The sequence below is a fragment of the Haliotis cracherodii genome, unplaced genomic scaffold, assembly GCF_022045235.1.
Source record: "Haliotis cracherodii isolate W230 unplaced genomic scaffold, xgHalCrac1.p SCAF_13, whole genome shotgun sequence".
NCBI classification, from domain to species: Eukaryota; Metazoa; Mollusca; class Gastropoda; order Lepetellida; family Haliotidae; genus Haliotis; species Haliotis cracherodii.
This window is the reverse complement of record NW_027266268.1, coordinates 36,018,431-36,045,757: the sequence shown is the minus strand read 5'-3', so window position 1 is coordinate 36,045,757 and position 27,327 is coordinate 36,018,431. Positions and strand designations below refer to the sequence as shown.

Below are 27,327 nucleotides of genomic sequence, written 5' to 3'. Positions count from 1 at the left end.
AAAAGAAGTTTCCTGACAGCTTACAGCAGGAATACACATTATGTCGAATACGCCCCACAGCAGATCTCCAAGTGATACAACAGCGATCAAAATAACTCGCCTTTCCAGTTCGCCCTCTCCGACTGATCGTGTCGGGAAGTCTTGCGAAACTTGATCTTTCTACTTTGTCGATAATAATCACACACGGGAGTTGAAAGGTACATCTCGTGTTTTCCCCAGCAGATGATACCCTAAACACATGATCATAGGTAAGTAAAGTATCTCTCTGCTTTAGACAATGCCATTGTGTTTTGGGGACCAAGCGGGATGTTATTGGCAACTGGATGTTGCTGAGCTTTGTTCAACTTCCTTGAATATGATCTGTGCTGACGATGCAGCCAGCCAGCTAGTGGCAGACATTTTGGCTGGTTATCATGTAATTGAAAACATTTAGATAATCACCCCCTAACTAATTAAGACATTTAGGTCGTGGATATATGGGCAGGGGTTTTGAAGGCATCTGGACCAAGAATACAGGTTATTGCCAGAGGTTCCAAGGAAGAGGGGAGTGTGTGTGTGTGTGTGTGTGAGAGAGAGAGAGAGAGAGAGAGAGAGAGAGAGAGAGAGAGAGAGAGAGAGAGAGAGAGAGTGTGTGTGTGTGTGTGTGTGTGTGTGCCTCTTCTACCCTCCCGAAATGTCCCGAGAAAGAAACAATATGCTGCGTTTTTCACTATGTAAGGAGATAGCATACCATGTCACTCTTAATACTACGGAACAAATTTAGAAATTGGAAACACATTGTGTTGCCCATTAGTAAGAAGATCTATTACTGGAATATTGCTGGAAACTTCATCAAGAAAAACTTACCAAATACTCAGTCATTGTCGACATCAGTTTCCCGATCATGTATTGAATACATGGCTCCGTGTTTCTTGACTCTTAAAACTTCCTTGATCAGTCTGAAAAACTGAAATATAGACTCGGTTAAAAAGGCAAAAAATAATCATTTTCTGGATATGTTTGGGGAATAGCATCTAAGGTAGTTGTGTCCCTTAGTTGCCAGGATCCGATGGTCTCGTGCTCGTTGGTTTCAAGTGTTTAACGCTACGAAATGCGTCACTTGCTCAATAAGATGACACGCCGTGGTAAGACTGAAATGACCACCACAGCGGCTTTAAAGCCTTATGCTTTTGTGTTGTTGTGTGTGTTGTTTAACGCCTCACTCGGCAATATTTCAATTATATGACAGAGGTCTGTAATCCAGTGATTGATATTATGAACAACGATATACGCACCTAACCAGGTTACGGAGCCTAAACTCTCCACCCAGTAGGTCACTGGGATGATCCCACACTAGGTCACTGGGATAATCCCCCAAACCAGCCAGTCATTATTACTTCTTGTCCGGTGATGGCAATTCAAGTAATAGTTTATAGGTTAAACAGATGCTTTGTCAGAACGCTAGGTGGTTATGACATTAAACGAAATTAAGTCTACTGTTTATCGATGTTCGAAATTCCCTGTATCAGGGTGCGGGTGACATTCTTAACATCGGATTGGCGTAGTTAAAACAACTTCACCTTGCCTGAAGCGCACACTTAGAAATTTTATTTTAAAAATTCCTTGGGTCTAATGTATATTATTTGAAGCCAACAATAAATGTAGAAACAGATGAACAGATGGACACAGTGTGACTTGGAGATATACATACGGTGTTTTGAAACCCCTGAAGATCCGGGGTAGAATAGGTCTACCCATGTTTGCTGTAAAAGGCGACTATGCTTGTCGTAAAAGGCGAATAACGGGATCGGGTGGTCAGATTCGCTGACTTGATTGATGAATGTCATCGGATCCCAATTGCGTGGATCAATGCTCATGATGTCAATCACTGGATTGTCTGGTGTCTAGACTTTACTATTTAAATCCGTAATATAGCTGGACTATTGCTGAGCGTGGCGTTAAACAACAAACAAACAAACAAACTAGCAAATCATGCAATTTGTAAATACAGCTGTCCCCAGAAACAACTATTTTGACAGCCATTAGCAGTGAGGAGTAATTGGTGTGGGTCATGTTTAGTCATGGCGAATTTAGGGGTGGAGATATGGTCATTCTGAATATGTACTGTTACTGAGTAATTATTTCAAAACAGCTGGTACATAAGTACAACTCGTAATTACTAAGACAGAGATTTGTGAGAAATAGATTAGTACCGCGGGTTTTGTCAGTAGTTCCCCAACTATTGAAATGCTTGTACACGAGCCATTTCTTGGAAATCAAAATGACCTGCGCCCAAGCAGTGCCAATATGCATCAGGTTCCAATGAAATTAAATGTATATTTATGGATGATTATTTCATCAATCAGATTTGCCAAAAAATATGCATTTTGTAACCATTCTGTTAAACAAGTCGAGAATATAAGTATTTGATTTTGAACTTGTGTAATATATGTTTGTGCTTGTCTCTGCATGTGATCACTCTTCGGTACGTTCACCTTTTCGCGAACACCTGGTATCATCATTGTTTGATAGTGATTAATGAACACATGTTCATGATACAACCCGAATTGTACAAGGGACGTTTGTCGCTTTTAATATTATGATCTTCATCCGACTGTTACGTCAAATCTTTTGAGAAATATTCGGCAAGGTGATGTCAAACACCTCCCACGCCGCGAGATTAACCCTAACATACACAAACCACTGTATCTGTGCCGCAGCTGCAACAAGGTTGTCCGAGGCGGGCGTTGGTGCCCAAGGAATATCATGTCTGTCTGTGGACACAGGAATCAGCAATCCTTGACTAATTCATAATCACATGTACGCCTATTGCTCAGCGTAGGGCATTAAGCAACAAACTGCAATCCAAAACACGACCACTGTTGCTCTTTCTCACCTCAGACCCGTGGAGATCCTGGTTAATCTAGATCTTCAGCAACCCGTAAAAGGCAACTATGCTTGTCGTAAGGGGCGACAAACCCATCGGGTTATCACTCTCGCTGACTTGGTTGATGCATGTCATTGATCCCATTGCATGGATCAATGTTCATGATATCAATCACTTGATTGTCTGGTCCAGACACGATAATTTACAGACCACGTCGGTTTCGGTATCGTGTTGTACAAACAGCTGGGTAAGGACTGAGTAAGGAACCCGTGAAGATCCGGGGTAGAAAAGGTCTTCAGCAACCCATGCTTCCCGTAACAGGCGACTATGCAATATTCCAGCTATATATTACGGCGGTCTGTAAATAATCGTGTCTGGACCAGACAATCCAGTGATTAATATCACGAGCATTGATCCACGCAATTGGGATCGATGACATGCATCAACCAAGTCAGCGAGCCTGACCACCCGATCCCGTTAGTCGCCTCTTACGACAAGCATAGTCGCCTTATATGGCAAGCATGGGTTGCTGAAGACCTATTCTACCCCGGATCTTCACGGGTCAAATTTGATTTGAAACCCACCTCAAAAAAAGACACAAGCCTCGTCTTAAATTCGGCATCATTCTTGTTCGCTGGAGACAGATTTGTTAACTTTGTTCAACACTTTCAATACTTGCCAGGTATATGACTACAGTATATTGGTGTAAATAACCAATGTCTAATAAATAACCAATGTGTAATATAAATAACCAATGGCTTACTTAAATGACCAATGTCTTACTTAAATAACCAATATCTTACTCTTGTTTAAAGGAAGTTACTGGCGTATCCTTAATCCAGATCGACAACACACTTAACATATGTCGCTTTTCTCAATTACCTCTCTATCACGTAAGAGATCGCGTTAAGATGTCATACTACTGGTAACCTCTTCACACTTCGTGAGTTATGACAGTGCATGCATCTATCCACTCACCAGGGCTACTCTCAAGTGACACCATAGAGGAAAGCATTTCAAACTCAACAATGTAGGCTTTACAGATCATATAAAAAACGCCCATATTATATAACGACTTGTTTCCTGTTACCAGTGTCAACTTTACGCCTTATGCCAATGCTATTCAACATCATAGCTGGTTTTCAACACCCCTGGTATGCAGTACACGTCATTGTGGAGGGCACGTCCCTTAGGCACTCCACAAACCTGAGTATGATTGTGGGTTCCGAATCCCGGTCTGTCCCTTATGTTTCTAGGTTTGTCAGCACCATAACCGTGCTCATGGGTTTCATCAAAGTGGTAAACGTCTGAGACCTGCAAGACGCGTAAAATGTTATTTTTGACATCTACACATACACATGGTATCAATCATCTCGCCTACCACCCAACCCTAAACTTATTCAACAGCCAGTGATGGAGCAAAAACGTATTATCGGGTTAGCTAAACATCAAAAGGAATGTTATTGGTTCCGGGCATGTGAGGCAAGAAAGGCTGCATGTAATCCTGAGGTATGTCTCGAACACGTCGATGCGCCTTCCACTTCTTGCTCAGCCACTTGGGGACGAACCGTTTGATATTCTGGATGGTGGGGGGCGGTATGGGTACTGGGATATTGCTGATATTGCTGATATTGTATCGAGCAACAGATATTGTTTCAGCTACGATACCAGATTTTTACAATTATATTTTTAGTTAAAACAAACCCCAACTTGCATTTTTTTCTTTCGATGAACACCACCATCGAATTCTTTTTAACGTAAATAGCGTTGTAGATCACTACAAGCCTGCAGTAGTCACAACCTCAACCCCCAACGTCGCGTCCAAGATTATTGTACTTATGTAGTGACGTGCATGTGTGTGTGTGTGTGTGTGTGTGTGTGTGTGTGGCTGCTTGTACTAGTCCGGACCGATACCGATTTATGGTGCTAGCTCACTGCGATACCATGCCGCAGCTTAACATGAATACCCCACTCAGAGAGTATACTGACTCCGAGCCGACACGTCCTTGTTTGGTCCTTAATGCCGAACGCCAAGTACCATCTTTTAACGTCTCCGGGCGGACTGTCTACCACAAGACCACGGAGACGGTCGAAGGTGGCGTTATCTAGAAGGATTATACAAGATGTAAATCAGTCTCCTTTTACGTTTTGAATAAAAAACGGATTAAACCAGACGTTGTAAAATGGGAAAGTGCTGGTGTTCAAGTCGCTTCGTTCAACGCTTTAACCACGAGGCTACCCGACCGCCCACTTTAACAATACGATTCGTCGAGGGAGATGTACAGGTGTCTTGACTACATTAATTCACTCATGCATGAATTCAATCTTAGCTTTCATCTAATTGGGGTAAAAATGGTCATTAAAGTTTGTGTGTGGATGGTTGCCCAAACCTCTCCGTCACAGCTGTACACAAGCAGGTAGACAACGCTAAAACATGCATTTCGTCAGCTGTTTCACTAAAGTGCGCTGTCACAGCATGCTTTTAGGTCTGTACTGCACAATATATTTAATTAATTAATCGGTCGATCCTTCATAAATCCTACTGTTGCCATTCATTTCACATGTTTGAGAACAGGCAATTGTCCGTATATAAGCGAGTTTCGACTGTATAACGCGTAATACATGACACAGCAGATGTGGTAGGACCTGCTTCACACTTGGTTATGGGGTACAACGAACCATGATCATAATGCCGTTGTTACTTCTATATGTCTATCCATGTCACACACTAAGAACAAGTACACCTATTTGAATATCAGTAATATTACATGGATGTTACTGAGCAGTTTCTGAGAGTTTATATCGTTACGATTAATCAGCAATATTGAACGTACTCCAAGGGTGTGTGTTTGACTGAAATCTGCTTTGTTATTTTGATTTCAAATGAAAGAATTCACCTGATAGGAGTTTATATTTGTATTTCTCTTTAATTTTGTTTCTTTTCATAAATACGAATAACTACATGACGAGGAATTGTGGGTTTTCAAATAGCATGTCGCAGAAATAACGCCTTTATCAGTTCGTTTTCAGATTATTTTCTTTCAAAATCTCGGTGACCTTAAAGAGTCTAAACTTGTACTCTTCAAGTTTGGTTTTAAAGGTACGAATCAAGTGCTTGTAGGATAAGTGAAAAACAATGACATTTTAAATTCACCCCTTTCCTTTGAAATTGATTTTGTGTGTTTGTTTTTTAACGTCGCAGTCAGCAATATTCCAGAATATGATGACGATCTGAACCAAACAATACAATCCTGTGATTGGCATCATGAGCACCGAGAGTGACATGTTTTATATATGAGTGATAGTGTGAATATTGTTTTATGCCGTATCATACACTCCGTTTGTAAATCACCATTATCTATTTGAGTTGCTTGCGTACACTTAAACATGAAGAAATTAGCTAACCCAATATTATAACAACTACTCAAAGGGGTTTTAGTAAGGGAAATCTAGAATATAGAAAGAAATCTAGAAAGAGAAGGAATAGAATGCTAGGACGAGTGGAAAAAGAGTGCTGATAAGAGTAGAAATAGAGTTCTTGTAAGAGTAGAAATAAAATGCTAGTAAAAAGAGAACAAATAGAATGCTAGTTACAGGGGAAATAGATTATTTGTAAGAGTATAAATAGGATGCTGGTAAGAGTAAAAATAGAATTCTAGTAAGCTTAGAAATGGAATGCTAGTAAGAGGAGAAATAGAATGCTGTTAAGAGGAGAAATAGAATGCTAGTAAGAGAAGAAATAGAATGCTAGTAAGGGGAGAAGTAGAATGCTAGTAGGAGGAGAAATAGAATGCCAGTAAGAGGAGAAATAGAATGCTAGTAAGAGGAGAAATAGAATGCTAGTAAGAGGAGAAATAGAATGTCAGTAAGAGGAGAAATAGAATGGCAGTAAGAGGAGAAATAGAATGCCAGTAAGAGGAGAAATAGAATGCTAGTAAGAGGAGAAATAGAATGTTAGTAAGAAAAGACAAAACATGCCCGTAAACGTAGACACAACACCCTGTTAAGAGTAGAAAAGGCATACATTTAATGAACTTCCTTTTTGTTGTATTTCTTCAATCTTTGTTGCATGTTTGTCCATCAGAAATATCAATCTCTGTACATGAACTTACTTTATATTAACCTGCCCTACAAGAAATATGATATCATATTTCAATATGTAAGTTATGTTTAAATGTAGTTGTACGTTTCCTTGCTGCAATACCAAACTATATATATATATATATATATATATATATATATATATATATATCATACATATCAGGTTTGTTTGTTTGTTGTTTAACGCCGCACTCAGCAATATTCCAGCTATATGAGGGCGGTCTGTAAATAATCGAGTCTGGACCAGACAATCCAGTGATTGACAACATGAGCATCGATCCACGCAATTGGGATCGATGACATGCATCAACCAAGTCAGCAAGGCGTACCACTCGATCCCGTTAGTCGCCTCTTACGACAAGCATAGTCGCCTTTTATGGCAAGAATGGGGTGCTGAAGACCTATTCTACCCCGGATCTTCACGGGCGACATATCATGAATACGATTTAACTACTCACAATGGATAAAATAAAGATTACATCATTAAATTACAGAGGTTTAAATGATAAGGTAAAGCGAAAGTAAATGTACAGATTCTTAAAGAGAAAACGTTCCTCAATATATTTTCTTCAAGATAAAATGTTATTATAGTTCAATAGAAATAATTCCAGAGGGGTAACCATTTTATGTTCCAAGTACTTAGACTACAACCTTGATGATGTGAAAAGTGATGGAATAGAAATAGAGAATCTCACCCGAGTGTCTTTTGATATCAAATATATCAACATGGATTGATCCTCGGCGAGCCTCGGCGTTTTTCCACTTTTATCAACGAGTGTTGATATATTTTATATCAAAAGACACTCGGGTGAGATTCTCTTTAACATCCAACATCATTCTTCCAACCTTTACAGTTTGTAGACAGTAATACGCTGTGTCTAAAGTGTAAAAAGTACTGCTAACAGCTTCAGTAGCAGAGCCATTAGCGATGTCATTTGATTGTGACGTCATGGTAACCAATGGTCTGCAAAGCCTTGTGATCTAATTTCATTGCAGCAATATCTACAATGTACATATCCCTTGATCTCCCCCAAGCGATATATCCCGTGGGAGCCAGTTTTAGATGATAATTTACGATAGATACATATAATTCGAGATACAATACGAAAAAACAAATGATAACACAAATGAATTCAGTATCGACGACCAGCTGTTTTTTCGAAACACCATTGTTAATGATTAGTGGAGAAACCATAAAATATTCATCCCATAAAAAACGAGAAAGAGAAAAAGAAAATTCTACGTTAACTAGAAATATGGATGAAATGGACGAAATGCTTTAAGCGAAAAACTTGAAGAAATCAATAAGAGGCCGCATGATGAGAGCCAAAGCTATGTGGACTGAAAAGAGATTGTTGCAAAAGAATACAGGTTGACGATTTGAATGAGTTGGAAGACATTATTCCTTGTATGTAACGCGTGTCATCACTTAAATCGATAATTTGTTTTTATGTCTCTTGTGCGTGCCGGGAACTTAAGTTCGCGGGTTAAAGGCCTAATGTTGCCCTGAATATGTTTCTTCCTTCTTCAGCACCATACTCGTGTTCGTTGAGTCTAATAACAGCTTCATTTCGACTGAAATACTGTTCAAAGCGACTCTCATCACTCACTCACTCACTCACTCACTCACTCACTCACATCCGCCCCGGGATGGGATACTCTGATTCCGTGTTGAGGATTGGTCAATATTATACACCTGGCTTCTATTCGCGCTGATAATGCAGTACTCTTTGGTGAGACTGGAAATGTAAGGTAAGACGGAGAAGGAAAATGGATTTTCGCTTACAAATAATATTAGTCGATAAAACACTAATGAAAGGTGAACGGCGAAGGCCGTGAAGGAATATGGAAAATATGTCCTTGATAGTGTTCATATGAGTAGAATATCCGTCTTGGTTTTCGCACTTCACATGTTCACTGAACGAATGGGCTCCAAGAAACAGTTCGGGTCTCGACACATTCTCCTAATGTTAAGAGACATTTGCATTGGGTGAGGGAAGATGAAATATTATTATTCATAATGTAGTGCTTTGATCATGCTTTAGGGTGTGGATTTGGCACCTTATAACTATGTTCATTATCATCATCATTATTTGAAAGAACTTCAGTTGCATTCAGGTTTTCAGCGAGTGTGCAGATTTCAGGTTTCATGGGATTGGTCCGAACGACTGTCAAGGTTGCTTGGCCCATGTGTCATTGTTGTGGCTAATTCCAGTCCTCCCTGTCTTTGGTAGCCTGAAACATCCATTTACATTGTCCCATACCAGCAATCATCCATTATACATTGTCCCATACTAACAAGCATCCATTATGCAATGTCCCATACCAGCAAGCATCCACTATGCAATGTCCCATACCAACAATCATCCATTATGCAATGCCCCATACCAACAAGCATCCATGATACATTATCCAATACCAACAAGCATCCATTATGCAATGTCCCATACCAACAAGCATCCATTATGCAATGTCCCATACCAACAAGCATCCATTATGCATTGTCCCATACCTTGTACAAGCATCCATTATACATTGTCCCATACCAACAATCATCCATTATGCAATGTCCCATACCAACAATCATTCATGTACATTGTCTCATACCAACAAGCATCCATTATGCATCGCCCCATACCAACAAGCATCCATTATGCAATGTCCCATACCAACAAGCATCCATTATACATTGTCCCATACCAACAATCACCCATTATGCAATGTCCCATACCAACAATCATCCATTATGCAATGTCCCATACCTTGTACAAGCATCCATTATACATTGTCCCATACCAACAAGCATCCATTGTACATTTCCCCATACCTATAAGCATACATTCAACCTTGTACCAGACCGACGGACATCCATTATGCAATGTCCCATGCCAATAATCACCCATTATACATTGCCCCATACCTTCTACAAGCATCCATTATACATTGTCCCATACCAACAAGCATCCATTATGCAATATCCCATACCAACAATCACCCATCATACATTGTCCCATACCTACAAGCATCCATTATACATTGTCCCATACCAACAATCATCCATTATGCATTGTCCCATACCTATAAGCATCCATTAAGCAATGTCCCATACCAACAATCAGCCATTGCACATTGTCCCATACCAACAATCATGCATTGTACATTGTCCCATACCAACAATCATCCATTGTACATTGTCCCGTACCTATAAGCATACATTCAACCTTGTGCCATGCCGAGGGGCAGCCATTATGCAATATGCCATGTGATACCCCGTCTAATGCCAGTATTGAAAAAAACAAAACAAGCCCTGTAAAGAAATGGGTCAATGTGGTTCAGTCACCTGGTTTGAGGTATTGAAGCATGAGATGTCTCTACACAAAAAAACTTGTAAATGTGCTGACAAAATGAAGCAAAGTCGGTAAACGAGTCAAATATTTGGAAATAATATTACACCATGAGCTATGCAAATAATGTTGCATCGTTAAAGATATGCCGAGACGAACGGGAATGCAACTGCCAACGTCCATATTCCAGTACATTGTGTTGAGGAATAATCAATTCTGAGACCATATGTCAGTACTCAAACCATTATGACGTCACGCTATTGTTGTTGCTGTTTATTCTTAGCCAGGAACTCTATGGCCGCCCTGAGTGTGCGTTGTAACAAGTGAAACTGACGCAGCTACAGATCACAATCCAAACTATAGAGGAATCGTATGTCAACCGTCACATCAGGAAGAGAATATATGGATGTCAACTTCTTTATTATGAGTGAGTGAGTGTAATGGTTTTACGCCGCTTTTAGCAATATTCCAGCAATATCACGGCGGGGGACACCAGAAATGGGCTTCACACATTGTACCCATGTCGGGAATCGAACCCGGGTCTTCGGCGTGATGAGCTAACGCTTTACCCACTAGGCTACCCGACCGCCCCTCTTTATTATTAGGAACACAACGTTTCGGAGTATATGCTTACTCCTTCATCCACCTGATGAAGGAGTAAGCATATACTCCGAAATGTTGTGTTCCTCATAAAGAAGTTGACATCCATATTTATTCTTCCTTATGTGAATCACATCTAAATTGCCTTTCAATGAACCGTCACATCGTTTTACTCGGGAAGTTACCCGAATCGGGGTTCGTTGCTTTTACGACCGGGATCAACAGCTTCTCATGATTGATCCATTACATACTCTCTCCGATCGATGCTTGACAAGTGACATGCTATGACAGGTGTCAGTGTGAGTGTAAGGGGAAACGGTACATGGAAACAGAGAGACTTGGGAGATTTCCCTGTCACAGAGCCAATTCCCTTCCACTGATTTACCCACCTGAACAAGAAATAGAAAAGGCCGGTGAAACTGTTTCATATTTAGACATATTCGTTAAGATTCAGAGAGACAATGAAGTATCCGTAAGATAGAACGTGAACGTTTAAATAATTGAGTATCCCTTTCAGCAATATTCCCGCAGCTCCAATTTTTTAGGTACAATCGATCATGCTCTTCCACCGAAGATTTCAAAGAGCGTTATTTGACTCAAAATTTGTTTAATCAATGTTACAACATTCAAGTCCTTAATGTTTGACGTACAGTGATTAAAATGATGTCAAATGCAATTCCCTATTTTGGCTTGTACCATGTTCCTGTGTTCAGAGGAAACCTTGACTTGTCTTTGCATGTGTTTGAGACCCATTGCAGGATACGCAACCCCGGCATCATCAGTAACTGATAATGATTAATGAACACATGCTTACCATACAGTGGGAATCGCACAATGGAGATTCATTACGATTATGTAATCTTTTGTTTGTTTTGACTGATGTGAAACCCGTGGAGATCCGGGGTAGAATAGCTCTTCAGCAACCCATGCTTGCTGTAATAGGCGACTATGCTTGTCGTAAGAGGCGACTAACCCGAGTCCGTTAGTCGCCTCTTACGACAAGCATAGTCGCCTTTTACGGTAAGCATGAGTTTCATGAATTATAGAAATGGATCACTTAAAATCAGTGATGACACCAGGTGTTCGCGAAAAGGGTAAGGGTGTCTCGCCATACCGGTAGCACCCACCAATATAAAAAGTTATATATGCCATTTCATCCCTGACAGACAAACAAAAGCAATCGTTGAAGGGGAAAAGATGAAGGAAAAGACATATTCGTGTCTACAAAGTCAGGCAGCGATCAATCACTTTCATACGATTGTGTACCAGTTCTGGGAATGACTGGTCTCATCATCGCGCCGCTTACAAGCACAGGACTTGGGAGACTTGTCTTGTCCTCATCCGGTCCTTCCGGAACCCAGTAAAGTCCACGTGTTGTCCTCATCCGGTCCTTTCGGGACCAAGTCAGGGGCATATGTTGTCCTCATCCGGTCCTGACCGGACCCAGTCAGGGGCAGGTGTTGTCCTCATCCGTTCCTTCTGGGACCTGGTCAGGTATGTGTTGTCCTCATCTGATCCCTCCGTGACCCGGCCAGGGGTATGTGTTGTCCTCATCCGGTCCTTCCGGGACCTGGTCAGGGCCACGCGTTGTCCTCATCCGGTCCCTCGGTAACCCGGCCAGGGGTATGTGTTGTCCTCATCCGGTCCTTCCGGGACCTGGTCAGGGGTATGTGTTGTCCTCATCTGGTCCTAACGGGACTCAGGCAGGGCCACGTTTTGTCCTCATCCGGTCTTTTGGGGACCCAGTCAGGGGCGTGTGTTGTCCTCATCCGGCCCCTCCATGACCCGGCCAGGGGTATGTGTTGTCCTCATCCGGTCCTTCCGGGACTCATTCAGGGGTATGTGTTGTCCTCATCCGGTCCCTCCGTAACCCGGACAGGGGTATGTGTTGTCCTCATCCGGTCCTTCCGGGACTCAGTCAGGGGTATGTGTTGTCCTCATCCGGTCCTGACGTGACTCAGTCAGGGGTATGTGTTGTCCTCATCCGGTCCTGACGGGACTCAGTCAGGGCCACGTTTTGTCCTCATCCGGTCCTTGGGGGACTCAGTCAGGGGTATGTGTTGTCCTCATCCGGTCCTGACGGGACTCAGTCAGGGGCACGTGTTGTCCTCATCCGGTCCTGACGGGACTCAGTCAAGGGTATGTGTTGTCCTCATCCGGTCCTGACGGGACTCAGTCAGGGCCACGTTTTGTCCTCATCCGGTCCTGACGGGACCCAGTCAAGGGTATGTGTTGTCCTCATCCGGTCCTGACCGGACTCAGTCAGGGATATGGGTTGTCCTCATCCGGTCCTTTGGGGAGCCAGTCAGGGGTATGTGTTGTCCTCATCCGGTCCTGACGGGACTCAGACAGGGGTATGTGTTGTCCTCATCCGGTCCTGACGGGACTCAGTCAGGGGTATGTGTTGTCCTCATCCGGTCCTGACGGGACTCAGTCAGGGCCACGTTTTGTCCTCATCCGGTCCTTGGGGGACTCAGTCAGGGGTATGTGTTGTCCTCATCCGGTCCTGACGGGACTCAGTCAGGGCCACGTTTTGTCCTCATCCGGTCCTTGGGGGACCCAGTCAAGGGTATGTGTTGTCCTCATCCGGTCCTGACCGGACTCAGTCAGGGATATGGGTTGTCCTCATCCGGTCCTTTGGGGAGCCAGTCAGGGGTATGTGTTGTCCTCATCCGGTCCTGACGGGACTCAGACAGGGGTATGTGTTGTCCTCATCCGGTCCTTGGGGGACCCAGTCAGGGGTATGTGTTGTCCTCATCCGGTCCTGACGGGACTCAGTCAGGGGTATGTGTTGTCCTCATCCGGTCCTTTGGGGACCCAGTCAGGGGTATGTGTTGTCCTCATCCGGTCCTGACGGGACTCAGTCAGGGCCACGTTTTGTCCTCATCCGGTCCTTTGGGGACTCAGTCAGGGGTATGTGTTATCCTCATCCGGTCCTTGGGGGACTCAGTCAGGGGTATGTGTTGTCCTCATCCGGTCCTGACGGGACTCAGTCAGGGGTATGTGTTGTCCTCATCTGGTCCTGACGGGACTCAGTCAGGGGTATGTGTTGTCCTCATCCGGTCCTGACGTGACTCAGTCAGGGGTATGTGTTGTCCTCATCCGGTCCTGACGGGACTCAGTCAGGGCCACGTTTTGTCCTCATCCGGTCCTGACGGGACCCAGTCAGGGGTATGTGTTGTCCTCATCCGGTCCTGACGGGACTCAGTCAGGGGCACGTGTTGTCCTCATCCGGTCCTTAGGGCACCCAGTCAGGGGTATGTGTTGTCCTCATCCGGTCCTGACGGGACCCGGCCAGGCGTATGTGTTGTCCTCATCCGGTCCTGACGGGACTCAGTCAGGGGTATGTGTTGTCCTCATCCGGTCCTGACGGGACTCAGTCAGGGGTATGTGTTGTCCTCATCCGGTCCTGACGGGACTCAGTCAGGGCCACGTTTTGTCCTCATCCGGTCCTTGGGGGACCCAGTCAGGGGTATGTGTTGTCCTCATCCGGTCCTGACGGGACTCAGTCAGGGGTATGTGTTGTCCTCATCCGGTCCTTGGGGGACCCAGTCAGGGGTATGTGTTGTCCTCATCCGGTCCTGACGGGACTCAGTCAGGGGTATGTGTTGTCCTCATCCGGTCCTGACGGGACTCAGTCAGGGCCACGTGTTGTCCTCATCCGGTCCTGACTGGACCCGGCCAGGCGTATGCGTTGTCCTCATCCGGTCCTGACGGGACTCAGTCAGGGGCACGTGTTGTCCTCATCTGGTCCTGACGGGACTCAGTCAGGGCCACGTGTTGTCCTCATCCGGTCCTGACGGGACCCGGCCAGGCGTATGTGTTGTCCTCATCCGTTCCTTGGGGGACCCGGCCAGGCGTATGTGTTGTCCTCATCTGGTCCTCCCGGGACCCAGTCACGGCCACGTGTTGTCCTCATACGGTCCCTTCGTGACCCAGTCAGGGGCATGTGTTGTCCTCTCCAGAATGTCAGCAGCGAAGATATATAAAATATATTGTATTACACATTACAAAGTTAAAATAGAACATCATAATAGTTATTTCAAAACCAATATTAGTAATCAAAACAAAGCGTTTTCTCAGTTGTTGTCGAGTTGACATTGTATATGGAGGTATATGTTTCCAATACATCACGTTACACTGTCTTGTCCTACTAACATTGCATGTTGATATGAGTCTATGGAAAATACAGTTTTTTCTTCTGTTTTGCCATTTGATAGCCACCATAAGAGACAATATCGATACTAATTACTGGATGGTGGCTCCTGATACTGAGTCATGAATTTATCAATATGTGAAGAAACCAAACACCCAGCAACGGCTAACATTGTCCGCGTTACTGTGTGGGTAAAGTCTGTAGAGTGTGTACAATTGTATGAGCGAATGTATGCAACATGCCCAGTTAAACATTGTGACTCCACCGTGGGGTATTCGAGGATTGTTTGTTTGTTGTTTAACTCCGCACTCAACAATATTCAAGCCATTTTACGGCGGTCTGTAAAAAATCGAGTCTGGACCAGACAATCCGGTGACTGACATCATGATCATCGATCCACGCAATTGGAATACGATGACATGCAACAACCAAGTCAGCGAGCCAGCCCATTGGATCCCGTTAGTCGCCTCTTACGACAAACGGGGGCACGGGTGGCCCTGTCGTCTAAGGCGCACCGACTCGTCGAGTTGAGTTCCTTGGGCACGACAGAAACCTATGATTGTGGGTTCGAATCACGGTTCGCCGCGATTATGTTTCTAGGTTTGTCAGCACCATACCCTGTTCGTGGGTTTCACCGAAGTGGTAAACGTCTGAGACCTTCATCACTTCGGGCTTTCCACCCACAATACGCTGACGCACCGTGATATAGCTGGAATACTGTTAAAAGCAGCGTTAAACCCAACTCACTCACTCACTGACGACAATTATCACCGCCTTTTACGGCAAGCATGGGTTGCTGAAGATTGAATTGATTCCAAAGAATCTATGCCTGTCGTGGTGAGATAATTTGTCGATTCGTCATGCTTTGGAGGTTGCACATGTTTTTATACATTCTTCAAGAAAGTATACTTAGGGGATCATGAAAAATTAATGTTGATACCAAGTTTCAGAACAAAGGTGAGTGTTGCCGACAAACATCCTATACAAGAACGTAAAAACATATTGCCACTTTGGGTCGACTAATGTCTGTGGACCATTATGCCTGTCAATCTTATTAATTCTGTTTATCATGCAGTTGTGGTTTCCTTCATTGTTTGTGTATGACCTGGCGCGCGGAGCGTCTACGGGCTATTGACATGCTGGAAAGGTGGAGAAGCCCGCGTGCAGTGGCCAATACGTTAAGTGTTTCGTGGTCTGTGATTAGCAGACAGTAAACCAAGACCTTTCTACCATTGAACACATCTGGGACATGATAAGGAGACGTGTTTCCCAACGTCATAGGCCGCTGACCACGTTGACTGAACTTGGTCAGGCGCTGCAAGAGGATTGGAACAGACACCCTCAAATCGTCATTGGGAGACTCATACAAAGCATGGCTTGTCGAGTGACTGTTTGGCAAATTGTGTCGGTATTTCGCATTGCTGATCCAAAAACGTCAACTTTGAAATTTTATATCTTCGTGCTTCAAGAACGTTGGCGGTCATATCATCTATTATCATTCTTCACTACCGGTTGTAATATGTTTCCCCTTCGTTCATTATTATCATTCAACTATTACAAGAAACTACTATCTCTCACAATTTTGGAATTTTTAAGTTGTTTCCGAGTATCCCTTACCATCTTTCAAGAGTATATTTTAAGCGAATCAATAAAAATAAGCGCGGGTGTGTGAGTCTTTCCAGGAACTCGAATATAACATGGGTGGGGTGAGGTTAAATGGGGTTAAACGTCGCGTCCAAGATTATTGCACTTATATATGTGGGCGGCTGCTTGTACTAGTCCAGACTGATGCCGATTTATAGTGCTAGCCCACTGAGAAATGCCGCAGTTTATTATGAATACCCCACTCAGACATGAATACTGACCCCGAGCCGACCAGTCTTTGTTTTAGCCCCTTAATGCCGAGCGCCAGACAGGGTAACAACAATTACCATCTTTTAACGTCTTTTGGTATGACGCGGCCGGGGATCGAATCCTTCCACTCTGCAGGCGGATGCCCTACCACTACACCACAGAGGCGGTCGAATATGAAATGGATACACTTTTAAAGGACCAATGCTCCATGCTTTTGGACAATTGCAGATTTTAGTATTTGAATATGGATCGCCTCGGTGCCGTCATACCAAAAGACGTTAAAAGATGGTACTTAAAAGATGGACGTTAAAAGATGGTACCCTCTCGGCATTAAGGGGCTAAAACAAGGACTGGTTGGCTCGGATTCACTATACCTTGTCTGAGTGGTATATTCATGTTAAACTGCTGCATGGCTTCTCAGAGGGCTTCCACTATAAATCGGCATCAGTCCGGACTAGTTCCGGGAAGCACCCCCCCCCCCCCCTCCACGCCCCCCCCCCTCCACCCCCCCCCCCCCCCACACACACACATGTGCATGCACGTTGTTGCGTAAGTGCAAAACCATATTTCACCATTCACTATATAAATATCTATATGGACGGTGGAGGATGGGGTGTGGGGTGTGGGGTGAGGGTGAATTAGTGGGTGGGTGTGTTCAGTGTGTCCCGTCGAAATTGGACGTTGCTCGTATGTCTTCAACCCCGTCGAAATGGGACGTTGCTCGTATGTCTTCACCCCCTTCGAAATGGGACGTTGCTTGTATGTCTTCACCCCCGTCGAAATGGGACGTTGCTCGTATGTCTTCACCCCCGACGACGTTGGACGTTACTCGTAATATCAACAACTGGCCTCCAGACTCGAGTATTTACAGGCGTCCGACATGCAACTGGCATATTACTGAGTGCAGCGTTACACAACAAACGACAAGTATACGTTCGCTGATCACTGTTGTAAACTATTACAGAATGCCATACTGTCACGCCATGTCCCTCACGCTTGGATTATGAAGCTCATGGCCAATTACTCAATCCATTTGGGGGCTTTGGATACATTGCCTCGCGATGGATTGGCTCGTCACGCCTCAGATCCAAGTTTGATTAACACATGAGTGGAATGTGCCAAAATCCTATGAATAGAATGAGTGTAAGTTTTTGCCCTATTAGGATATTACTGTAGTATTGCTATTATAACCTTCTACATATTGGGACCGCCTCTGTGGTCTTGCCGTAGAGCCTCTGCCCGGGGAGCGGAAGGTCCGGGGTTCGATCCCCGATCGCGTCATACCAAAAGACCTTAAACGATGGTACTTGTTGTTACCCTGTCTGGCGCTCGGCATTCAGGGGCTAAAACAAGGACTGGTCGGCTCGGAGTCAGTATACTGAGTGGGATATTCATGTTAAACTGCGGCATGGTATCTCAGTGAGCTAGCACTATAAATCGGCATCAGTCCGGACTAGTACAAGCAGCCACATAAAGAGACACACGTGCATGCACGTCGCTATATAAGTGCAATAATCTTGGACGCGACGTTAAACCCCATTTCACCTCACCTTGTACATAGTGGACATTCTGTATTTTCGATGTTGTATAGACGAACAATATACGTTAGGCTTTCACTGTTAGCAAGGTAAGAGTTTGTGTTCAATATTAAACAGATCGATGATGCACTGAGTTTTGTGCAGGTGTCACGATCGCCACAGCAAAACAAAACCCATATATCACGTGGGCGTTATCTGAACGGTTAAGGCCCCTTCACGGTGACCTGTGATTTGTTTAGAATAGACAAGCCTTCACCAATACAATCAAGTCGCTTGCTACACACAGCGTTCACAGTATCGACATACACACTAAACACACGAGGAAAACGCAACAGCTGTTGAAAGCCATTGTCATTGTCTGTCGCAAGTCCAGATTAGACGTCACGTATTGTCATTTAACTCGTACCTACCGCAGTGAAAGGTAAGAGATCCAAGCATATATTCTCATAATATCTTGAAGTCAATTGTATATATCCATGTCGGACATGCATGGTCATTGTCTGGGATCTAAGTGTATGTATTACCTGGCGACTTTTTGTAATGCGTAATATCGAGGTTTTCTTCCATTCCGATATCTCCTCGCTATAAGAAACGTGCTTCTATGGTTTAAGTCAATCCCGTAGATAATGCTATACTGAAGATATTTAATAGTATGACATGAGTCATTTTAATGGACACTTGCTGTATCTCATAATGAAGCGTTTTGAGGGTTTTCCGGGTCAGAGTGGTATTGTTGAATTTTCCTTGTCATGGCGTACACATTGTTGAATTTTCCTTGTCATGGCGTACACATTGTTGAATTTTCCTTTTCATGGCGTACATATTGTTGAATTGTCTTTTACATGACGTACACATTGTTGAATTGTCCTTGTGGTGGCGTACACATTGTTGAATTGTCCTTGTCATGGCGTACACATTGTTGAATTGTTCTTGTCATGGCGGACACATTGTTAAATTGTCCTTTTCATGGCGTACATATTGTTGAATTGTCTTTTACATGACGTACACATTGTTGAATTGTCCTTGTGGTGGCGTACACATTGTTGAATTGTCCTTGTCATGGCGTACACATTGCTGAATTGTCCTTGTGGTGGCGTACACATTGTTGAATTGTCCTTGTCATGGCGTACACATTGTTGAATTGTCCTTGTCATGGCGTACACATTGTTGAATTGTCCTTGTCATGGCGTACACATTGTTGAATTGTCCTTGTCATGGCGTACACATTGTTGAATTGTCCTTGTCATGGCGTACACATTGTTGAATTGTCCTTGTCATGGCGTACACATTGTTGAATTGGAGTAGCGGGTTTTCAGCCCTGACTGGGAATGCTTGAGACTCCGGCATTGGTATACCACTCATACACACTGACAATCCGTTATTCCCCATACCGTGTTGGCTATGGGATGATATATTTACCAGTGCCCTCTTTATGGTGGCATACTGCAATCAGTTCAAAAATAAAGTACGATTTCAGAGCAAGCTGTGTACCCCTGGACCGCTCAATCTCTTTTATTAATACATCGGTCGATCCCTTAATCAATCCTACTTTTGCGATTCATTTACATATTTGACAAAACAGATGTGTTAGGACCTGCTTCACACTTGCTTGATGGGGTACAAATGAACCCTGATCATAATACATATATTGCTTCTATATGTATCCACGCCACACACTAAGAACAAGTACACTTATTTGAATATCTATGATATTACAAGAATGCTACTTAGCAGTTTATATGGTTACGCCTAATCAGCAATATTAAACCTGTTTACGTATATTACAACTTGGTAAGTTAACGAGAGAGAGAGAGAGAGAGAGAGAAAGAGAGAGAGAGAGAGAGAGAGAGAGAGAGAGTACTGTCTTCGAGCTGACAAGTGAGAGGAGAGGAGGGGGAGGGAGAGGGAGAGGGAATATGAATGATTTGCGATATTCTGTTGAATTGTGTGAGAGACTGGGAACGTTTATTACACTCTAACAAGTATGCATTATGCAGTATTCTGTTTATTTTCGTCTCATTTTACAACAAAGAACAGTTCGCCGGTGCATCAGTTGTAAGTGATTAAAAAGATTAGCATGGTTAGACACAATTCTTCTTTTATTCCAGTCACCGTGCGAAACAGAAAGTTTGTCATTTGTGTTCAGAAAGAAATCAATCACCCAATCCGGTTCATACCGCCGTATCCAGGTAACCACCGAGGGTGTCATTTATCACTCAGGAGTGAGACGATAGCTTGATTGATTGGCCTATCTCGTCCACAAAACATACAAGAGCTTGTATTAGTCGCAAAAGATACATTTCAGTCAGCTGTATGTATACCACAGTAAAATGTTCGTCGGTTCGTCAATGAAATGCGTATATAATAGATACTGGCTTCGACACTTGGCTTTACTGTTATATCGCCCTCACACTTCCAATGTGAACTGCAGCGATGCTGATAAAATGTGATCAAATGTGCACTCTCGGGATGTTCAATATTAGATCATTTACAAACCCGAGAAGATCTGGGATAGCATGGGTTTTTTAGCAACCCATGATAACTGTAAAAGGCGACTGTGCTTGTCGTAAGAGGCGACTAACGGGATCGGTTTGTTAGGCTCGCTGACTTGGTTGATGCATGTCATCGTATTCCAATTGCGTGGATCGATGCTCATGATGTCAATAACTGGGTTGTCTGGTCCAGACTCGATTATTTACCGACCGCCGTCATATAACTGGAGTATTGCTGAGTGCGGCGTTAAACAACAATCAAAGAAACAAAACATCATTTACAAGTTACACGTTTCTGTTTTAGCTGAGCCAACAGACCCAGGGTCTACATCGTCAAGCAACCCTGTCCCAAGCATCTTACAGCAGCCATAAACATCATCAAGCATCCACAGAATCCTCAGGAGACCCCCGCTGAAGCGGGATCAATCAACCCCAAGCATCCTCGAGCCTCCTCAAGCAACTCCAAGCATTCTCAAGCAACCCCAAGCAACCTCAAGCAACCTCAAACAACCCCAGGCATCCTTCCCAAGCATGCTCAAGCAACTCCTGACCAAGCACCATCTAGCAAACCTAAGCGTTATCATGCAACCCCAGCTGAGCTAGATGGATCATCGTGGCCCACAGAATATCTGCTTGATGTCTCTCTGTTTCTGCTAGTGTTTTCTGTGGCCTTCGGGGTTAACGATATCCGTCAGAATCCACTTTGGTGATAGAGGTCCGAGTATCCACCATGCTGGTTCGACGTTGGCCACGATGCAACGTCAGACACTGGTTGTTGATGACGCTGATGACGTTGACGTTAACGTGGTTACTGTGGAATTCGTCGCTTAGAACGACCGCGTGCTCTGTCGGAAGTGGTAAGCATTGCTTTTATGTTATATTTGAGCAGGGCACCCTTTCGCGCATACCTGGTATAATGTAATTTGGGGGCACGGGTGGCGTAGTCGTCTAAAGCGCCGCGATTCGCTGTGCAGAGTTGCGTCCCTTGGACACGCCAGAAACCTATGATTGTGGGTTCGAATCCCGGTTCGCCCCAATTATGTTTCTAGGCTTGTCAGCTCCATACCCGTGCTCGTGGTTTTCACCGAAGTGGTAAACGTCTGAGACGTGCATCACGTCGGGCTTTCCTCCCACATTAAGCTGACACGCCGTGATATAACTGGAATACTGTTAAAAGCGGTATTAAACCAAACTCACTCACTCACTTATGTAATTCATAGCGATTCATATGTGTGCCGTGTATGCTATGTGTGCTAGCAGCTGTGCAAGCACACACGCACATCAGTTGTCATTCGTTCTACCCACTGCGCTATTATCTATACCTTGATTAATGTGCGAATACTTGATAACTGACTGCACTCCATGGTCTACTGGTAGAGCGTTCGCCCGGAGATCCCCCACCGCGTCATACCAAAAGACGTTGTCGTTGTTTCCCTGTCTGGCGCTCGGCATTAAGGGACTAAAACAAGGAGATGTCGGGTGCTTATGTTGCGTGTTGAGAAATTCATGTGCAAGCGACGTTCTAAATACCTTAATAAATAATATACGTGTAACCACGGGCAATTAGGAGCGTTTCCGATAGGTTTCATTGGGTCAGTTGAATTATTCACCGCAGAAAGCAAAGAAACACGTTATTGTATCAGATCTTCCTAAGGCCGTTCGCCACCGTTGGTCGGTGAGTTCTTGCTACCGCTAAATTATTCACCGCAGAAAGCAAAGAAACACGTTATTGTATCAGATCTTCCTAAGGCTGTTCGCCACCGTTGGTCGGTGAGTGCTTGCTACCGCTAAACAGAGATCTCCGGACTTCTCGCTGCAGGTCACGTCAGAACGACCTTCCGGTAACTTTGACCGACCAATGAAATGATTACCAGGAAGTCGACACTGGCCAGTCCGAAAGTCATTCCAGTCATTCCAGACTACTATTTGAAAAATATATTGACAAAGTTCTCGATTCAAATTTGAAAACTGAACAAAAGAAAATTCTGGAATGTCTTATACATGGCCGAAATTGTATGGCAGAGCTATGGAGCCCTATAAAGCCTATTTCTGGTGTCCCCCGCAGTGGTATTGCTCGAATATTGCTAACAGCGGTATCAAACGTCTCTCACTCACTTCCCCTTGTGAACAACGAGCGGCTGTGACACCGTGAGGCCTTGTGATAAAACAGGTATCCAGGTGTCATCTGTTGATGAACAGGCGATGAACAGGCGATGAACCCTGACAGGCTCTGCGACTTGGTGACCGCCTCCGTGGTCTAGTGGTAGAGCGTCCGCTCGGACAGCGGAAAGTTCGGGGTGCAATTCCCGGCCGCGTCATCCCAAAAACGTTAAAAGATGGAACTTATTGTTACCCTCGGCATTGAGGGGCTAAAACAAGGACTGGTCGGCTCGGAGTCAGTATATATTTAGTCTGAGTGGGGTATTCGTGTCAATTTGCTAGAGCAATAAGAACGTCATATTTTGTTTAAAGGCTGTTGTCGATGAGTTAGTAAATTCAGATCGACAACCCACTCAAACCCTGGACTCATTTAAAAAAAGTGAGTTCGCGTTTTGCTTAGTCATGGTAGGCTGGAGATAAACATTCTGTGTTATCAATGTAGAGCAAGGTTGCCTGTAGATTTAACTTCGCTAAATGTATCATTTGAAACCTCATGCTGAGCGTTCGGTTCCAAAATTCAGATCAACGCGGATAAGTCGACGGGCAACCTAGCTCTACATTGAAAACAGAGAATGTTAATCTGCTAATTCAGCCTGTCACTCGAATCGGGAGGACGGGTGGACCAATCATCTAACACGCTGCAATTCGATGTGAAGAGTTGCGTCCCGTTGTCGTGTCGTGATCCTATCTATGATTGTGGTTTCGAACTCAAGATTCACCCTGATTAAAGATGATTTGTTTGTCACTGCCATATCAGTGATCGTTGGTTTCACCAATGTGGTAAACGTCTAAAGACCTGCATCCCCTCAGGCGTTCCTCCCACACCAAGCTGACACGTCGTCATAATCAAAACTGAAATACTGTTCAAATAGGCTTCAATCCTAACTCAATCCGAATCCTTAAACTAAGATAAGCTGTAATAACATGGACTAGCCCAGCGTGGAGCAAGATATGACCTGTATGTTCATAACAGTATCATTATGTACATAGCGACATTGTTATTTGTAACCCATTGACCAGACAGTACCTTGAACATTTTATGATTTTTTTAGGCACAATAATGATCGACAACAACGTAGAGAGGCGCTATACGGTAAGTGTCTGTGTATATTGCGGCTTGGTCGGAAATTTGAAAGCTTGCTGAAGGTGAAGTTATTTGGATCAATATATACGAGTCTATTAAGATAGTGCAAAGCGAGCAACCTTTATTCCTCCTTCGGAAGAGATTTGAATGGGTAGCTTATGTAGTCACGAGCAGTTTATCGCCATATTCTTGTCATTGTAGTCGGACTTTTAGATGTCTTTCTCATAGATGACGTTAAAGCTAATTCATTAAAGTCTATTAAGGATAGTTTATTAAGTCATGTTCATCCTACAAGAGTGTCGGGTGAGATGTACGGAAAGTCAATTAAGTCGCATTTGAAGTCGACTTTGTTAATCCTGCTTCAGTTTAGGTGTTTATTGATGGTGATATACCCCGTATTTTATGTGTCCCATATCCAATATGTGCATCGCGATGACGTAGTAACTTTAAGGTTAGATATTTAAACAGGCTAGATTATTTACAGACCGCTGTCGTATGGCTGGAATATTCCTGAGTGCGGCAGTAAACAGCAACCAACAAACAAAGATTTTGACAGAACTGATCTTGTTCATGTTAATTTCAGCAGGCACGAGCAGACATGTGGGGCGAAGCCATTCTTCTTGTTGGAAAACCCAGGTTACAGAAAGGTAACACTTATGAAAGGACGTACTGTCAGAACACTTAGGGTGCACGGGTGGCCCAATAGGTCAAGTTGTGTTTACAATTAGTTGTGCAGACTTGCATCCTTCAGGCATGCCAGAAACAAATGGTCGTTGGTTCGAATTCCAGATTCCCCCTGATTGTTTCTAGTTTGGTCAGAACAAAAGTGTTAAACGTCTAGGGTCAACTTTACTTCAAGCTTTCTTCCCACATCAGGCTGACACGCGTGAAATACTGTGGCGTGAAACCAAACTCACTTAATAATCGAGTTTGGACCAGGACATCCCATGTTTGATATTATGCACAACCATTCGTACCGTTGGTGTACGATGTCCAATTAGCCCATTCCACCATGTTGTGATGTGTCACTTAACAGTTAATATGATTTGTTCAGACAGAAGCTGCACAATGTGCGTAAATGAGGCAGATGATGACAGAGTACACGTCACAACATGCCACAACTGACAGGGGCCAACACCTCCATTGTGAGGTGTCACAAAACAGTTTGTTTGTTGTTTAACGCCGTACTCAGCAATACACCAGCTATATGACGGCGGTCCAGACATCCCTGTGATTGACATCATTCTGACCCGAATCTCCACGGGTATGTTAAAGAATAGAGTGCATAGGTTTGATGTAGTGTTACAGTGTGATGTTGCATATGTCCTACGTATGTAAGTACAAAAGAACAAATGAATCGTTTTAAAAAAAAACTACTTATAGGTAGCATGCGCTTACAAAAACACAACGTGTAAAATTGCTTCCTCTTTCAGGCTTTCTAACCATTGGAATTCCAACAGTTTGCAGAGAAAATGGAACATATCTATTGTCAACGTTGAGGTCACTGATCGACCACAGCACTGCAACAGATCGCCAAAATGTTACAGTTGTTATTTCTGTGAACGACCAAAACGCCACCTACATTTCGGAATTGAAACATGCTCTCACTGATGAGTTCTCCGCGCATGTCCTCAACGGATTTATTCATATGATGACAGCACCAGACAGTTACTACCCGTCTTTGGACGCTCTGAGGACAACGTTCGGGGATGCGGAATATAGAGTCAAATGGCGGTCGAAACAAAATCTTGACTATGCATTTTTGATGAACTATGCCAAAGACCTGTCCGAGTATTATATGCAGCTGGAGGATGACGTCACAGCCGCGGAAGGATACGTACAAAAAATAAGGTCCTACATTCAGCAGCGGAAGCACACGTGGACGATGCTGGACTTTTCGGTTATGGGATACATTGGAAAGCTTTACAAGAGTTTTGATATTCCCAAACTTGCGAACCTCTTGCGATCGTTCTACAACGAGCAACCATGTGACTTTTTGTTGTTGCATTTTCTGAATCTTATGCTGCAAAGGAAACGATTTGTCAGAATTCCGACTCTGTTTAATCACGTGGGCTACCATTCTTCACTGAGTAATACTACCCGTAATATGGTGGATGTGTACTTTGAAGGTCGTGTTAAGAAACACAAGGGAGATAATCCACCAGCAAAGCTGTACACCACTATAAGCACATTTGAAGACAATCATATTGGCTTAGCTTATAACAAATCAATTACGGGAAGCTTTTTCTGGGGTAGAAACCCCAACTCTGGAGACAGTATTACCGTTATATTTGATGAACCCCAGAATATAAGTAGTGTTGCCATAGAAACAGGTCATTTTGCTGACCCGGAAAGAGACCGGGCACATGGCGCCATTTTGGAATATGGCAGGCGGTATACAGAATTAGTTCAACCGCCATCTTGTATTCCTATCGCTCCGTTGGGATCATTTGCGGAAGGTCGTTTGGATTATCACAACGGAACCATTTCAAAAGTAAAATGTTTAAGGGTGACACTTACTGAGAAACACAAACAATGGTTGATAGTGAAAGAAATCGCTGTGTTCTTGTGAAAGTTGTAAGTGTAAAATCTGTCATCTTTATCGACCATTTCATGATCTTGTCTTCCAGGTCTCATGCGACCACGCTGCCAATGGATGTTTATTCATCTGTTTTGTTTTCAATTCTGTACATTGAGTTTTGATGTGTCATGGATATGAACTAACGTGTCCCCAGCTTCAACAGGGTCATTGTTCTGGAACGATTGTGAAAAGTGGAATGTGTTTCGAAGGAAAAACATTCAACCCCAGTCTGGAAAAAAAATACTTTGCTTCTTTATGTTGGATGTTGGATCTCGGAAATCTATAATATTGTCTGGATTCTAAGTGAATGAACACTCACACGTGTTTTCACACATATGTTGATTAAAATGAGAATCGCGATCAGGAAAATTTTACTTCGTTTGATTTATATATCCTCCTTATCTAGAAATATGGGACAATTACAGTTGAAGTGATCAGCATCTTGTCGTGTCATGTCAATTTTTGAGTTAGTTCAACCTAGATGTGTGTCATTGTGTGTACATGCGCCGCTGAGGAGCGCACTGCATTTTCCTGTAATGGACATGCGGTTA

At 43.6% G+C, this 27,327-nt stretch overlaps 1 protein-coding gene across 2 annotated transcripts; it reads left to right on the top strand.

Moving 5' to 3' along the window:
* The first annotated feature begins 122 nt into the window (after positions 1-122).
* Positions 123-27,327, top strand: LOC139459267 (alpha-1,3-mannosyl-glycoprotein 4-beta-N-acetylglucosaminyltransferase C-like). Of its 2 annotated transcripts, none has more exons than XM_071240717.1 (5): positions 123-248; positions 21,256-21,808; positions 24,164-24,204; positions 24,782-24,842; positions 25,629-27,327. In XM_071240717.1, exons 2-5 carry the CDS (start codon positions 21,682-21,684, stop codon positions 26,765-26,767), a joined length of 1,368 nt encoding a protein of 455 aa, XP_071096818.1. In that variant the 5' UTR covers positions 123-248; positions 21,256-21,681; the 3' UTR covers positions 26,768-27,327. The 2 variants fall into 2 exon arrangements, with proteins under 2 accessions (XP_071096818.1, XP_071096817.1); XM_071240716.1 differs by having other exon boundaries at positions 24,779-24,842.